The sequence below is a fragment of the Siniperca chuatsi genome, linkage group LG3 (assembly GCF_020085105.1).
Source record: "Siniperca chuatsi isolate FFG_IHB_CAS linkage group LG3, ASM2008510v1, whole genome shotgun sequence".
Classification (NCBI taxonomy): domain Eukaryota; kingdom Metazoa; phylum Chordata; class Actinopteri; order Centrarchiformes; family Sinipercidae; genus Siniperca; species Siniperca chuatsi.
Window position 1 is genome coordinate 285,001 of NC_058044.1, and position 14,035 is coordinate 299,035.

A 14,035-nucleotide genomic window follows, 5' to 3' on the forward strand; every position below is an offset into this window, starting at 1 on the left:
AAGCTTCGGGCAGGATTCACGTGGAAGATATCTGCGATGCATTTGTGACTTGTCATAATTTCAATTAAAGATATCTTAATTATCCTTTTGGATATCTCAAACAAAGATATTACTTAAACAGCTTCAGGTGCATCAGCACCTGGACTGCAGGAGGACCGACCCTGATTCACATGGAGCCAGAAAACAAAGACTGTAATCCGACTGAGTGTAAATGAAAGAGTCTTAAATCTCATCTGGATCCGATACGAGACTCTAAACGAGGTCTAAATGTTTGAACTCAGATGTTTAAATTCAAATCTTGAACCGCTTTTCTGGAAAACTCTCCTGGTTTTAGAGCAAAGACGAACTCAGCAGTTACTCTGTCAAATAAGACTTCCACTAGAAGAAACACATTAATGGTTAGGTCCTTGAAAGTGTCCTGGAAAGTGTCCTGGAAACAGACGTCTGTAAAACAATGGAAGTTTCTAGAAGGCGTACGGTCCGACGATGATGGTGAGGCGGAGCAGGGAGCTGGATCGATAACTGACAGCCGAGTTCTGCGTCACCATCTCCAGGTCCAGGACGTGCTCTCTGGGACCAATCAGGGGGCGCGTCATCACCAGCATGCCGCTCACGTTACTGGATCGCTGCAGCAACAACAACCAATCAACCGTCAGAGAGGAAGCATTATTATTTTATACAGACGGGTTAGATGAGGTGAGGTGGAATAAGGTGAGACAATAGATTTGACTGAATATTAAAGTTAATATACATTCGTCGAGAGATCAGTTGTGATAACAAAGATGAGATGAGAAGAAATGAAAGAGATGGGATCAGATTAGATGAGATAAAGCAGGATAACACGAGTTCAATGGGATTCAATCAAATGAGATGAGATGACACGGGATCCGCTGTCATTTCGATCGAGATTAGCGGAGATGAGATGAAAGAAGCGACATGAGAAGGGAGAAGAAAACGAGATGAGATGATACGGGAAGATGTGATGAGATGAAACAAGATTAAATGATTTGAGATGATGAAATATGGTGAAATGAGCTGAGATTAGTTGACATGAATTAAGGTGGAATGAAATGAAATAAGATTGAATGAGATTAGAAAAAAGGAGAAAAGCAGTGAAGATGACGAAGAACAAGACGAGATGAAATAAGATGCGATGTGATGTCGTTACTATGTCAGATAGAACAGATTCATTTGGATTAATTCCGAATAATTTGGATAATTTGACGTGAAAAGAGATGAGATGAGATTGGATCGCATGAAATGAAACGAGCCAATAGATTAGACTGAATATTAAAGTTAGCGTACATTTATTGAGAGATCATTTCAAATTTGTTTACATTAAATAAATGAATTGACGAGATCAGATTAGATGAGATCAAACAAAAGAAAATGATGAAATGAGTTGAGTTCAGATGGGAAGAAATAAAAAGATTATATTTTGTATGAACAGAAATGAGATGACATTTATTTAGTTTATTTATTTATTTTTGTTTAGTTTTGTTTGTTTGTTTTGGTCCAGTTTTATATAAATGGTAAATGGCTACATTTATATAGCACTTTTATCCAAAGCGCTTTACGAGGTTTTCGCCGCTCACCCTGAGGAAGAACTGGCCCTCCTCATTCCCGGCTTTGATCCTGAAGGTGTTGTGCATGTTGGGGAAGACGCTGGTGGCCTGGATCTGGAAGATGTCCGCCGGCACCGAACGCTCCGACGTGATGCTCATATACTTATAGACGATGGAGGGAGGAAGTCCTCTGCACGCGCTCAGAGACTGGCAGCTGCAGCGACTGAGGACACAGTCAGAGACAACACATCACCAGAGTTACTGATGACCGAACAGGAGAGTTTCGTGTCCATTACTGAGCTGAAATGATGGGCACATAAACAGAACAGACTGTACTGCAATATCAGGAACATACAACAAGACACTGAGCCTGAAAAAAAGTCAGAGGTCACAGACTGAGTCCTTAACAACTTTAGGAATCAACTACAAGTCCCAGAGAGCATTGCTGAAAGAACCATCCAATCAGAGAGCTACTCTGTTGCCATGCGGCTGATGGTTGGTTAAAATTAGAGGCTGATCTTTATAGAACTTGATGGACAAAATCAGAAATTTGAATCAATTCACTTTTAGATTTTACATAAATTTTGGCTCAAACTAAAGGTTCACGTGGTTCCTGGCAGTTGCTAGGTTGACAACAGGTGGTTATTAGGGCTTTCCAGTCAGTTGCTGTGGTGTTAGCAAGTGGTTTCTAGGTGGTTGCTATGGTGTTCCTGGTGGTTGCTGTAGTATTAGTAAGTTGTTTCTAGGTGGTAACTAAGGCGTCCAAGGTGGTTACTATAGCGTTTGTAAGTGGTTGTGAGAGTGTTTTGGGCATTTGCTAGGGTAGTAATACATGGTTGCTAAGACTCTTCCAGTAGTTGCTAGACATTTATATGTGCTTTCTGTGGTGTTCCTGGCAGTTGCTAGGTTGACAACAGGTGGTTATTAGGGCTTTCCAGTCAGTTGCTGTGGTGTTAGTAAGTGGTTTCTAGGTGGTTGCTATGGTGTTCCTGGTGGTTGCTGTAGTATTAGTAAGTTGTTTCTAGGTGGTTGCTATGGTGTTCCTGGTGGTTGCTGTAGTATTAGTAAGTTGTTTCTAGGTGGTTGCTATGGTGTTCCTGGTGGTTGCTGTGGTATTAGCAAATGGTTGCTAAGTGGTTGCTATAGTGGTTGCTGTGGTGTTAGCAAATGGTTGCTAGGTGGTTGCTGGGTCTGCAACAGGTGGTTGCTAGGGTTTCCCCAGTTGATTGCTATGGTGTTCTGGCAGTCGCTAGGTTGGTAACAGGGGTTTGCTAGGGCTTTTAGTTGGTTGCTATAGCATTGGTAAGTGGTTGCAAGAGGTTGCTATGGTATTCCTGGTGGTTGCTAGGGCCTGTAACAGGTGGTTTTGGATCAGTTCAGCAGCTGTGGTGCAGAGTTTGTTCTGACTATAGACCAGACCAGCATTGCATCATCAAGCACCGAGGCCACGCCCCCTTCTGAGGGAAAGAATCACACTTTCATGTAACAAGAGGAACAAGAAAATGCAGAAAAGCTGTTGTGTAGCAGGTTGTAAAACAAATAAACATACAAATCCAGATCTGATTTGAGGCATATAAGATACCTGAATATTCACTGTTGGTGTGGTAAATGATGCTGGTGACAGTTACTACTGATGGATAGCTAGCTTGAGTGCGAGGCTGCTGGAGTACAGTATAGCAGCTTCAGACTGTCGTCTCCAACTAAATCTCAGTGGCCATGACGTTTTACAAAGTTCCTGTATGTGCCGGTCTGGTTTATGATACAACTCTGATGTCACAGGTCTGGCCACTGAGGCTCATGGGTACTGTAGTGCTGATGTCTGGTCTGGTTCAGTGATCAGGAGAGTTTGTGATCACAATACTGAAGGTAAAAACTAAAAGGAAACTTTACTGTGAAAGTTTACAGTGCGAGGAACATCGTCTTCACTCTTTATTTTTCCAAACAGTTCACAACCTGAAACCATCAAACCCTCCATAGTGTTCCAGGTGTTTGAAGGACCCAGGTGAGTCTCACCCCTCTCCGGTCTGGACATAAGGCTCCTGGCAGGGGTTTCTGGGATAGCAGCGGTAACCTCCAAAGTAGTTCCAGCACACCTGGTCCTCACGACAGTTTGGTCCCGTTTCACACTCGTTAATGTCTGCGAACAGAACCAGAACACACCGGGTCACTTCAGATCTGTTTCTCCATCAGATCATTGTAGAGAAGCAGGTTCTGATCAGGTCTGTTCAGGAGGATGAAACATTACTTTGTTGCCACGTTAAGTAAAGAAATCAAGAAGCCATCAGCCAGTAGCAGCTAATGTTAGGATAAATGTTTGGTGAGTGGTTGGCAGATCTGAAACTGCATCAGTGTCTGTATTTAACGGACACTGTGATAAATAACAGTGTTTAACCCTGACAGTGATGATTATCTCTCTGCAGGCTGAGTCTCATAGAAATGAACTGAAACTAAAGGCTGCCAGTTTACCACTAATGTTAGCAACACTTTACTTTAAGTCCCCCCATTTATCTAATCCTATGTAAACATGTAATAACTGATTTATAACACAATATAATGTTTAATGTATAATGTATTAATGTTTAGTATTTGTTATATATTTACAGCAATATATTTATTATATGTTATATATTTAAAACGATCCATCTTAAAACTGATGATGATTTGAATGTTATCAACAGGAATAGAAAGTGTGTATGCGATTTATTTAAACCTGAGTGTCAGACTGCAGGCGTGTACCTTGGCACATGCGTGTTCCCTGCAGCTGGTATCCTTCAGGGCAGATACAGCTGTAGGAACCGGGCTGGTTCACACACTGCCACTGACACATGTAGGAGGACAGCAGGCACTCATCCACATCTGATCAACAGACAACAACAGACAAACAACAGACAGGTTAGAGGGACGTTATGTATGTCAAAGAGAGTCCTCACAAGTTTAGTAAGTACAAACGTGTGTGTGTGTTCAGACCGTGGCAGCTCAGCTGGTCTGCAGTCAGCTCGTAGCCCTGTTCACACTGACACATGAAGGATCCCTGCAGGTTGTAGCACAGATGTTGGCAAGGGCTGCTGGGAACACACTCGTTCACATCTAGAACAAGCATCAAGCAACACGTCATTCCACCTTAACTTCAGTCCGCCTTAAACTCATTGTGCTATTTCTACACTGCCTTCACCTGTAGGTGGCGCTGTGCGTAACAGTGAAGCTCAGGGCTGTAAGAGAAATGTTACGAGTTCAATCTCCAACAGGAAGTTCATTGTTTTAGAATAAAACGGAACGTCCATCTAATGACACGTAAGTTGCTCTCAAAGGCTCTCACGCTGCTCCCTGGGCGCTCTGTAGTTCTTCTACTTTGTTGCTGCTGTGAATACACTTTAGTCACACTTGATTGCTCTTTAGTTGCTCTAATTGCTCTGTAGTTAATCTAGTTACTCTGTAGTTACTTTTTAGTTGCTCTATATTTGCTCTAGATTATCTTTAGTTTCTGTAGTTGCTATTTAGTTGATCTCTAGTTGCTCTAGAAAGTCTTTAGTTGCTCTAGTTACTCTTTAGTTGTCCTTTAGTTGCACCAGTTGTCCTGTTGTTGCTCTAGATGTTCTGTAGTTGTCACATATCGGATCTGATCCTGCAGGTGTTTGGTCTGAAGGTGGCGTCGCAGCAACATGATTAATTTAAATGACTATAGCTCAGTATCATTCATCCTTTCCTACATACTGTAAGTTTCTACGTGACTGTCGACAGGAGCCTCTGGACTGCTGAGTGAAGCAGGTGACCCTAACCTGGTGACTCCGAGCTCTCTGATTGGCGCTCGCTTGCTCTCCTTTTTGTCTCTCACCTCTGCAGTAGTTAAACTCGTCAGCGGTAAATCCAATTGGACACTGGACAGAGGTCAGCCTGGCCTGGTTGCTGCCCTGGTTGCTGGTGGTCTGGTAGTTGCCGCGGTGTCTGGGCACTGCGGGAAGGGGGATGAAGTGTGAAGGAGGGGGACGGGTGGTTGTGGTGGGTTCCTCCTCTCCGTTGCTGATAATAATCTGGGCGTTCAGTGGCAGACAGAAGTATCCACCGTAGTGGTTGATACAACCCATCCCTCCTTTACAGGCATCTGGCAACGTCTCGCACTCGTTGATGTCTGGGAAATGTAGTCCAACAACATTTAATAACATTTAGCAAAAAGTTAACAAACATTTAACAACATTAAACCAACATTTAACAGCATTTAGCAAACATTTAACAACAAACATCTTTCTTTCAACCCAAAATTCAATCTCAACTGAGGCTGCCCTCCTCGCAGTCACTGAGGGACTCCACACTGCTAGAGCAGCCTCCCTCTCCTCCGTCGTCATCCTGTGGACCTTTCAGCAGCTTTTGACATGCTGAACCACCAGATCCTCCTCTCCACGCTCCAAGAACTGGGAGTCTCAGGCTCTGCACTCTGCCTGTTTACATCCTACCTCAACGATTGCACTTACAGGGTCACCTAAAGAGAATCTGTGTCTGAATGTCTGAACCTTGTAGCCTCACTACTGGAGTCCCTCAGGGTTCTGTTCAGGGTCCCCTCCTCTTTTCTTCTTACACCAAGTCACTTTTCTCTGTTAATCACTCACATGGCTTTTCCTACCACAGCTATGCAGATGACACCCAGCTAAATCTGTCTTCTCCCGGTCTGAAACCCAGGTGGCAGCACAAGCTCAACTTCGACAAGAGTGTCCTCGGCTCGGACTGCAAGGAACCTGGGTGGGACACTGGACGTCCAGCTGCCAACATCGGTGCAACAACCTGCAGATTCATCGTCCTCCACAACATCAGGAGGATGCGTCCGTTCCTCACCCAGGAGTCAGCGCAGGTTCTGGTCCAGGCACTTGTCATCTCGTGTTTAGACTACTGAAACTCACCCCTGGTGGGCCTTCATGCGCCCTCCGACCTCTGCAGCTCAACCAAAATGCAGCAGCTCGGCTGGTCTTCAACCTCCCCAAGTTCCCCCCCATTACACCGCTCCTCCGCACCCTGCACTGGCTACCAGTGGCTGCTCAAATCCAATTCAAGACGCTGGTACTTGCCTGCCGTGGTGCGAATGGCTCAGGCCCATCCTACATCCAGGACATGGTCATACCAACACCCCAGCCCGCCCACTATGCTCTCCTACTGCCAATCGGCTTGCTACTTCCTCACTATGGGGGGGGGCAGCTACCGCTCAACAAAATCACCACTGTTTGCTGTCCTGGCTCCACAATGGTGGAACAAGCTCCCATCAAGACAGCAGAAACTGTACAGATCTTCTGTCGCAGACTGAAAACTCACCTGTTGAGATTTCTTATTGTTTCTAAATGCAGCACTAGAAGCAGTTCAGCATATCTGATGAAGCTGATGTACTTGATGGTTGTATCCACATGGTAGAAATGCAGTTATTGTAAATCGCTTTGGATGAAAGCGTCAGCTAAATAAATGTAATGTAAAAAACAAACATTTAACAACAATGTTATGTCGTTGTGTTATTCAATGAACAGTTTTGAAAAAGTGAACTCAGTATAGAGAAATGTGATCTTCACTCAGAACTCTGAGAACAAAGAATTCTTTGTATTTTCTTTGAATTTCTTCATCTTCCTGACTTTCATTTTCATTTGTTCATTCCTTTCTGCTTTCCCTCCTTTGATCTCAGACTTTATATTATTAATGTTTCCTGTAATAATTATACATCTCAAACTACATCTGACAAAATAAAATGTTTTTCACATGGCCCTGATCCTACTTTTCAGCCCATTCTCTCGTTTTGAGTCAAAGCATTTGAGCGACTATTAAGAGAGAAAAACACGGAATTCGGGATAAAAGAACAAATCTTAAGTTTTTTGAAAAACAAAATAAAATCTTTGGGGGAAAAAGTATAAGTTTATGTAACAATGAAGTTTAATGTGTATTTTTTCTCAGAATTCTTCTCCTTCTTTAATCTCAAACTTGATCATATCGATGTTTCTTATCATCATTATAAATTTCAAACTAGAAACAACAAAAGACTGTAATAAGTAAATGCAGCCCGCTGTCGCCAAGTGCTCGTGGTGGGATCTGTTGGGTCTCTGTAAATAATATTATAAAGAGTTCGGTCTAGACCTGCTCTATAGGAAAAGTGCAATGAGATAACTTCTGTTATGAATTGGCGCTATATAAATAAAATTGAATTGAATTAATTGATTTATAACAAATTAATTGATAATTGATGACTTCGGCAGCCGCTCAAATGTTTGTATTTCAAAGCTTGTTTTCAGCTTTCTTTCTCTGTCTTGTCTGGAAGACTTTCAGGGACCATCAGGAGAGGAAAAACTGAGAAAACTGAAAAGCTTCATCACTGAAATACTTTCATTATTTGTTATTGATCTAAATCATTGATCAGTGTTGAAATCTGCTGACACTCGTCTGTCGTCTCAGAAACATTGAGCAGGATGTGACTCTCACCTTTACATTCTTGTTCTTCCACGTTGAACTCGTAGCCCTCCGTACACTGTCAGAGAATCAGTTTAATTGTTGATTAGTTATTGATCAGGTGACATATTGATCAAACAAATGAACTGGAACTGGACTCTTCTGACATACACATCATAATCATAATCACGGAGAGTTTTCACTACAGATCTTGCTGCTGATACAACTGTAATTCACATGTTTGAGTTAATGGAGTAAAATATTGGCTCTGTTACTGATGCTGACATTATTATTCCTATAGCTGTCATTCTGCAAATTGAGTACTTTTATTTTGTATACTTTCATAACCTTTTGTCGATAATACTGTAGTTTTACTTAAATAAAGTTTTGAATGGAGTATTTTTACAGTGTTAGTACTGTTTGGGTCTGAGTACTTTTCCCAGCACTACTGATAAATATTTGTAATTTTTCATGCATTATTTTCTGATCAGTCCAGTAAAACTTACTGAGTAGGTGGCGGGTTCATCCACCTGCTGAGCTGAAGCCACGAAGAGCAGAAGACTCAGATGGAGGAAGATCTGCAGCGTCTTCATCCTGCGGAAGATCAAACACACAAACTGAGCTCAGATACAGACAGTCAGCTGAGAAACAGGAACAAATCTCACCTTTAACACTTTATTCATGAACACAGTCCTTCATGTAGCTTGAGCAATGCTGTATGAATAATATATATAATATATGATATTCTTCTTCTTCTCCTCTCGGCTGTTCCCTTTCAGGGGTCGCCACAGCGAATCATGTGCCTCCATCTAACCCTGTCCTCTGCGTCCTCTTCACTCACACCAGTTAGCTTCCTGTCCTCTCTCACTACATCCATAAACCTCCTCTCTGGTCTTCCTCTAGACCTCCTGCCTGGCAGCTCCAGCCTCAGCATCCTTCTACCAATATATTCACAGTCTCTCCTCTGAACACGTCCAAACCACCTCGATCTGGCCTCTCTGACTTTATCTCCAAACATCTAACACGAGCTGTCCCTCTGATGTCCTCGTTCATCTAACATGAGCTGTCCCTCTGATGTCCTCGTTCCTGATCCTGTCCGTCCTCGTCCCTCTGATGTCCTCGTTCCTGATCCTGTCCGTCCTCGTCCCTCCCAAAGAGAACCTCAGCATCTTCAGCTCTGCTGCCTCCAGCTCTGCCTCTTGTCTTTCCTTCAGTGCCGCTGTCTCTAAGCTGTCCAACATCGCTGGTCTCACCTCCGTCTCCAACACCTTTCCTTTCATTCCTGCTGAGACTCTTTTATCACACAACACACCTGACACTTTTCTCCACCCACTCCAACCTGCTCGCACTCGCCTCTTCACCTCTTCTCCACAGTCTCCATCGCTCTGAACCGTTGACCCTAAGTACTTAAAGTCCTGCACCTTCTTCACCTCTGCTCCCTGTGACCTCACCGTCCCACCTGGGTCCCTCTCATTGACGCACCTGTATTCTGTCTTACTGCGGCTGAGCTTCATTCCTCTGTTTTCCAGAGCAGACCTCCATCTCTCTAGACTTTCCTCCACCTGCTCCCTGCTCTCACTACAAATCACAATGTCATCCGCAAACATCATAGTCCATGGAGATTCCTGTCTAACCTCATCTGTCAGCCCGTCCATCACCAGAGCAAACAAGAAGGGGCTCAGAGCCGATCCTTGATGCAGACCCACCTCCACCTTGAACTCCTCCGTCACACCTACAGCACACCTCACCACGGTCTTACAGCTCTCATACATGTCCTGCACCACTCTAACATACTTCTCTGCCACTCCAGACTTCCTCATACAATCCCACAGCTCCTCTCTCGGCACCCTGTCATACGCTTTCTCTAAATCTACGAAGACACGATGCAACTCCCTATGACCTTCTCTGCACCTCTCCATCAGCATCCTCAAAGCAAATACTGCATCTGTTGAACTCTTTCTAGGCATGAAACCATGTTGCTGCTCACAGATGCTCACCTCTGCCCTTAGCCTAGCTTCCACTACTCTTTCCCACAACTTCATTGTATCATCAGCTTTATTCCTCTGTAGCTGCACAGCTCTGCACATCTCCCTTGTTCTTATAAACTGGCACCAGTACACTTCTCCTCCATTCCTCGGGCATCCTCTCACTCTCCAAGATCTTGTTAAACAAACTAGTCAGAAACTCTACTGCCACCTCTCCTAGACACTTCCATACCTCCACAGGTATGTCGTCAGGACCAACTGCCAGGACCAACTATATATAATATATGATAGTAAACTGTATATTTGTAGGTTTTGGGCTGTTGGTCAAGAAGAAAAAGCAATTTGAGGATTTCACTTTGCACCATGGGCAATTGTGAATGCATTTTTCACTATTTTTCATATTTTATTGATCAAATAATTAATGGATTAATTGAGAAATACTTTTGATTCGTTTGATTAAAACAGCTCCATATATTTCTATGAGAACAAGTACTCAGATTATTTACTGCAGTAAAAGTACTAACACACACTAACACACACTAACACACTCTGAAACCCTCTGCTGCAGTGAAAGTGTGAGAGTGTGATCAGGATCCTTAAAGCATTAAAGCAGTGCAGCGTCCCTGTGGCTGCTGTGCTGTTATATATTCTATCATCAGGTTATTATTCCTCGTGCATTAATGTAAAGCAGGATGTTGCTGCTGCAGCTGGTGGAGCTGGAGCTCATGTTGAACCGGTTTGTATCGGACTGCAGCTGATGATGCTTTTCATTCTGGATCCATCTGCCCATTCTTTTCTCCGTCGATCCGTCGATCGATCGATCGATCGGTTTGGAAAACTTTCACAGGAAAAATACCTTCAACCACTGATTTTCTGTCAGTCGACTAATCGATTAATGGACTAATCGTTTCAGCTGAACTCGTACAAACTGTTGGAGTTTAATTTATAACAAAACATCAGATTTTATAAACTCTTCATATGTTTTGTGTAAAAATCTTAGCATGTAAAGTAAGTAAAGCTGTCAGATAAATGTAGTGAAGAAGGATGAAATGAAGGATGTACTTTCCAGCACTGTGCTGTGTTTCCAGAGAGGCTGAAGTCATTAACAGTCATTAACTGATGATCCATTAATGAATCACATGAACTCACAGTGAACAGGAAGTCCTGATAAATCCTGCAGTCATTAAATGTGTTTATTATAAACATTATTACTAATAAAACCAACGGTTTTACATTCAGGTTCATCTTTAAACATTTGACAGGATTCTGTTTCCGGAGTTTCAGCTGTCTGATCAATAATCTTCTAATATCAGATTACTGTCGGAGTCATAAAGTCCGATTAAACGGACTGCAGTCTACCACAGACCCTGGTCTTCCTCTCCACACTGATCTACGGTAGGTTTCTCAGGTGTGTGTGACGTCAAAGTGAAGCGGTCTTACCTGGACTCTCCTCTGTCGGTCTCGGAGCTGTAGGTGTGTTTGATCCGGAGGAGCAGGAGGCGGACAGGCGGGCGGTGTTTCTGTTTCGGCCGCTCGGGAGGCTCTCTGCTCCGGCTGCCCGCCTGCCGCTCCGCCGCTGCGCAGACCGGAGCGGAGCGACGCGGTGCGGTGCGGTGCCGCCCCCTGCCGCTCACTGCCGGACACCGCAGCCTGGTGGAGACCCGAGACAGACCAGGACCAGAACCAGAACTTTTGATCTGACTTTTTCGCACGGAAAAGTTTCTCACTGGTAAAATATAGCAGTCACACTTTTTGTTAACATCCACATGTCCAATAAAGGCTTTATAAACGATTAATTAATAATTTATTAATGTATTAATAATTGTTTTCCCCTTTATTTATTCAGGGAAGTTTCACTGAGAGGAAGCCTCTCGCCCTGATCACATTCACACCTGGAAGCTGCTTTTTCACTTTCCCCACCCACATTTATCTTGGCGGTCACAACTTCACGACTCTAAACTTTAGACCACCACTGCCAGGGCCCCTCATGTGTCTGTGGCCCCCAGGGGCCCCTCCACCCAGCTGCTCTCACTCAGTACCTTTTCTCCAGTGATATTTTACAGAATAATTCGTCTCCATTGGTGTAAAAACGGCAGTTGAACTTCAGTATTTATTTCAGACTGGAGATGAAGAGACACTTGTCAGATATTAGACTAAATGCTGCAGATCAAGTCGATAAGATTTCGACAACTATTTTGATAATTGACTGGTCGTTTAAGTCTTTCTTCAAAACCCTCAGATTCTCTGTTTTCTAACTCAGGAAACTGAATCTCTTTGTGTTTGGGACAAAACGAGACATTTGAAGACGTCTCACTGGACTTCAGGAAAATTGTAGATAACTGGCGGACTTTCTGGGGAAGACCTGGTCTGATGAGGAGAGACGGCGTTCATCCCACTTTGGATGGAGCAGCTCTCATATCCAGAAACCTGACCGAGTTTATTAGTGGACCTAAACCATGACAACCCAGACTTCAGACCAGGAGGCAGAGTTGCAGTCCTTCACGCTTCTCTTCCATTAGAGCAGTTACCCCCCAAAACTCCTCAGTGACGGCGTCTGCCCCCCGACCACTTAAATTAATAAAATCTAAAGTTAACAGGAGAGGAGTTATACATAAAAACATAAACAAATACGCTGAAATAGCACAACAAAACAGGAGAATTAAATGTGTCATCTAAAGCTGTACTAGTGAACGAGTAAATATCAGAGTATCATATTGACTTATTCTGTCTCACTGAAACCTGGCTGGCTCATGAACAATATGTTGCCTAAATGAATCCACTCCACCCAGTCATATTAATACTCACATTCCTCGAGGAGGTGGAGCTGCAGCATCTTCAACTCAAGCCTGTTAATCAGCCCTAAACCTAAACTAAATTATAACTCATTCGAAAGCCTTGTTCTTAGTCTTTCACACCCGACCTGGAAAACACGACAGCCAATTCTATTTGTTATAGTGTACCGCGCTCCTGGTCCTTATTCTGAGTTTTTATCTGAATTCTAAGAGTTTTTGTCAAGTTTAGTCCTTAAAACAGATAAAGTAATTATTGTAGGTGATTTCAATATTCATGTTTACGTTGTGTTCATCTCATTATATATAGGTGCGCATGCACCAGCCCGCATGCTGCCTGTTGCCGTAGCTCCGTCTTGTCGTCTCGCCTACCCTGAGTTCAGGGCTGTGGTGGGGAACTTTGTCTCATGGTGTGAGCAGAACCATCTGCAGCTCAATGCGACAAAGTCCAAGGAGCTGGTTGTGGATCTACGGAGGGCCAAGGCATCAGTGACCCCGGTTTCCATCCAGGGGGTCAGTGTGGACATTGTTGAGGACTACAAGTACCTGGGAGTCCACATGGACAATAAACTGGACTGGACCAAGAACACTCAGGCTGTTTACAGGAAGGACCAGAGCCGCCTCTGTTTCCTGAGGAGGCTGAGGTCCTTCATCATCTGCCGGACAATGCTGAGGATGTTTTATGAGTCTGTGGTGGCCAGTGCTGTCCTGTCTGCTGTTGCATGCTGGGGCAGCAGGCTGAGGGTAGCGGACGCCAACAGACTCAACAAACTGATCCGTAAGGCCGGTGACATCGTGAGGGTGGAGCTGGACTCTCTGGCGGTGGAGTCAGAGAGGAGGATGCTGGGTAAACTACACGCCATCTTGGACAGCGTCTCCCACCCGCTCCATGACGTGCTGGTCAAACAAAGGAGCGCCTTCAGCAGAAGACTCATCCCCCCACAATGCACCACAGAGCGCCACAGGAAGTCATTCCTGCCTGTGGCCATCAGACTCTTTAACTCCTCCCTCTAAGTGTCAGTCTGTATGACCCGAAGTCACTAAACTGGACATTGATCATTACATCTCTGCAATACTTAACACAATTGTGCAATATTCTATGCAAGACTCCTGTGCAATATTTTAGTTTAAAATTCCTATTTATTGTTATTGACATTACTCATTGCACTATTACCTTGTACTGCACTTCTATCATCAACCTGTAAACCCACTTGTTACTGCACACTTATTTTATTCTTACCCACTTGGTACTTAACTGTATTATAGTGTACTATAGTGTATTATGGTG

The 14,035-nt window shown here is 43.8% G+C and overlaps 1 protein-coding gene across 1 annotated transcript in view; it reads right to left on the bottom strand.

Annotated features, from left to right (window-relative positions):
* si:ch73-173h19.3 (uncharacterized protein LOC563864 homolog) overlaps positions 1-11,611 on the bottom strand; it is a 12,172-nt gene extending 561 nt beyond the window's left edge. Inside the window, exons 1-9 of the mRNA XM_044190897.1 lie at positions 11,399-11,611; positions 8,480-8,567; positions 8,007-8,052; positions 5,398-5,691; positions 4,533-4,652; positions 4,302-4,421; positions 3,579-3,702; positions 1,596-1,788; positions 1-626 (exon numbers count right to left, since the gene is read on the bottom strand). The exon at positions 1-626 is cut by the window's left edge and continues 561 nt beyond it. Coding sequence (XP_044046832.1) covers positions 465-626; positions 1,596-1,788; positions 3,579-3,702; positions 4,302-4,421; positions 4,533-4,652; positions 5,398-5,691; positions 8,007-8,052; positions 8,480-8,566 — 1,146 coding nt within the window. The 5' untranslated portion in view covers position 8,567; positions 11,399-11,611 and the 3' untranslated portion in view covers positions 1-464. The remainder of the gene's footprint in view (positions 627-1,595; positions 1,789-3,578; positions 3,703-4,301; positions 4,422-4,532; positions 4,653-5,397; positions 5,692-8,006; positions 8,053-8,479; positions 8,568-11,398) is intronic.
* Positions 11,612-14,035: the final 2,424 nt, after the last annotated feature.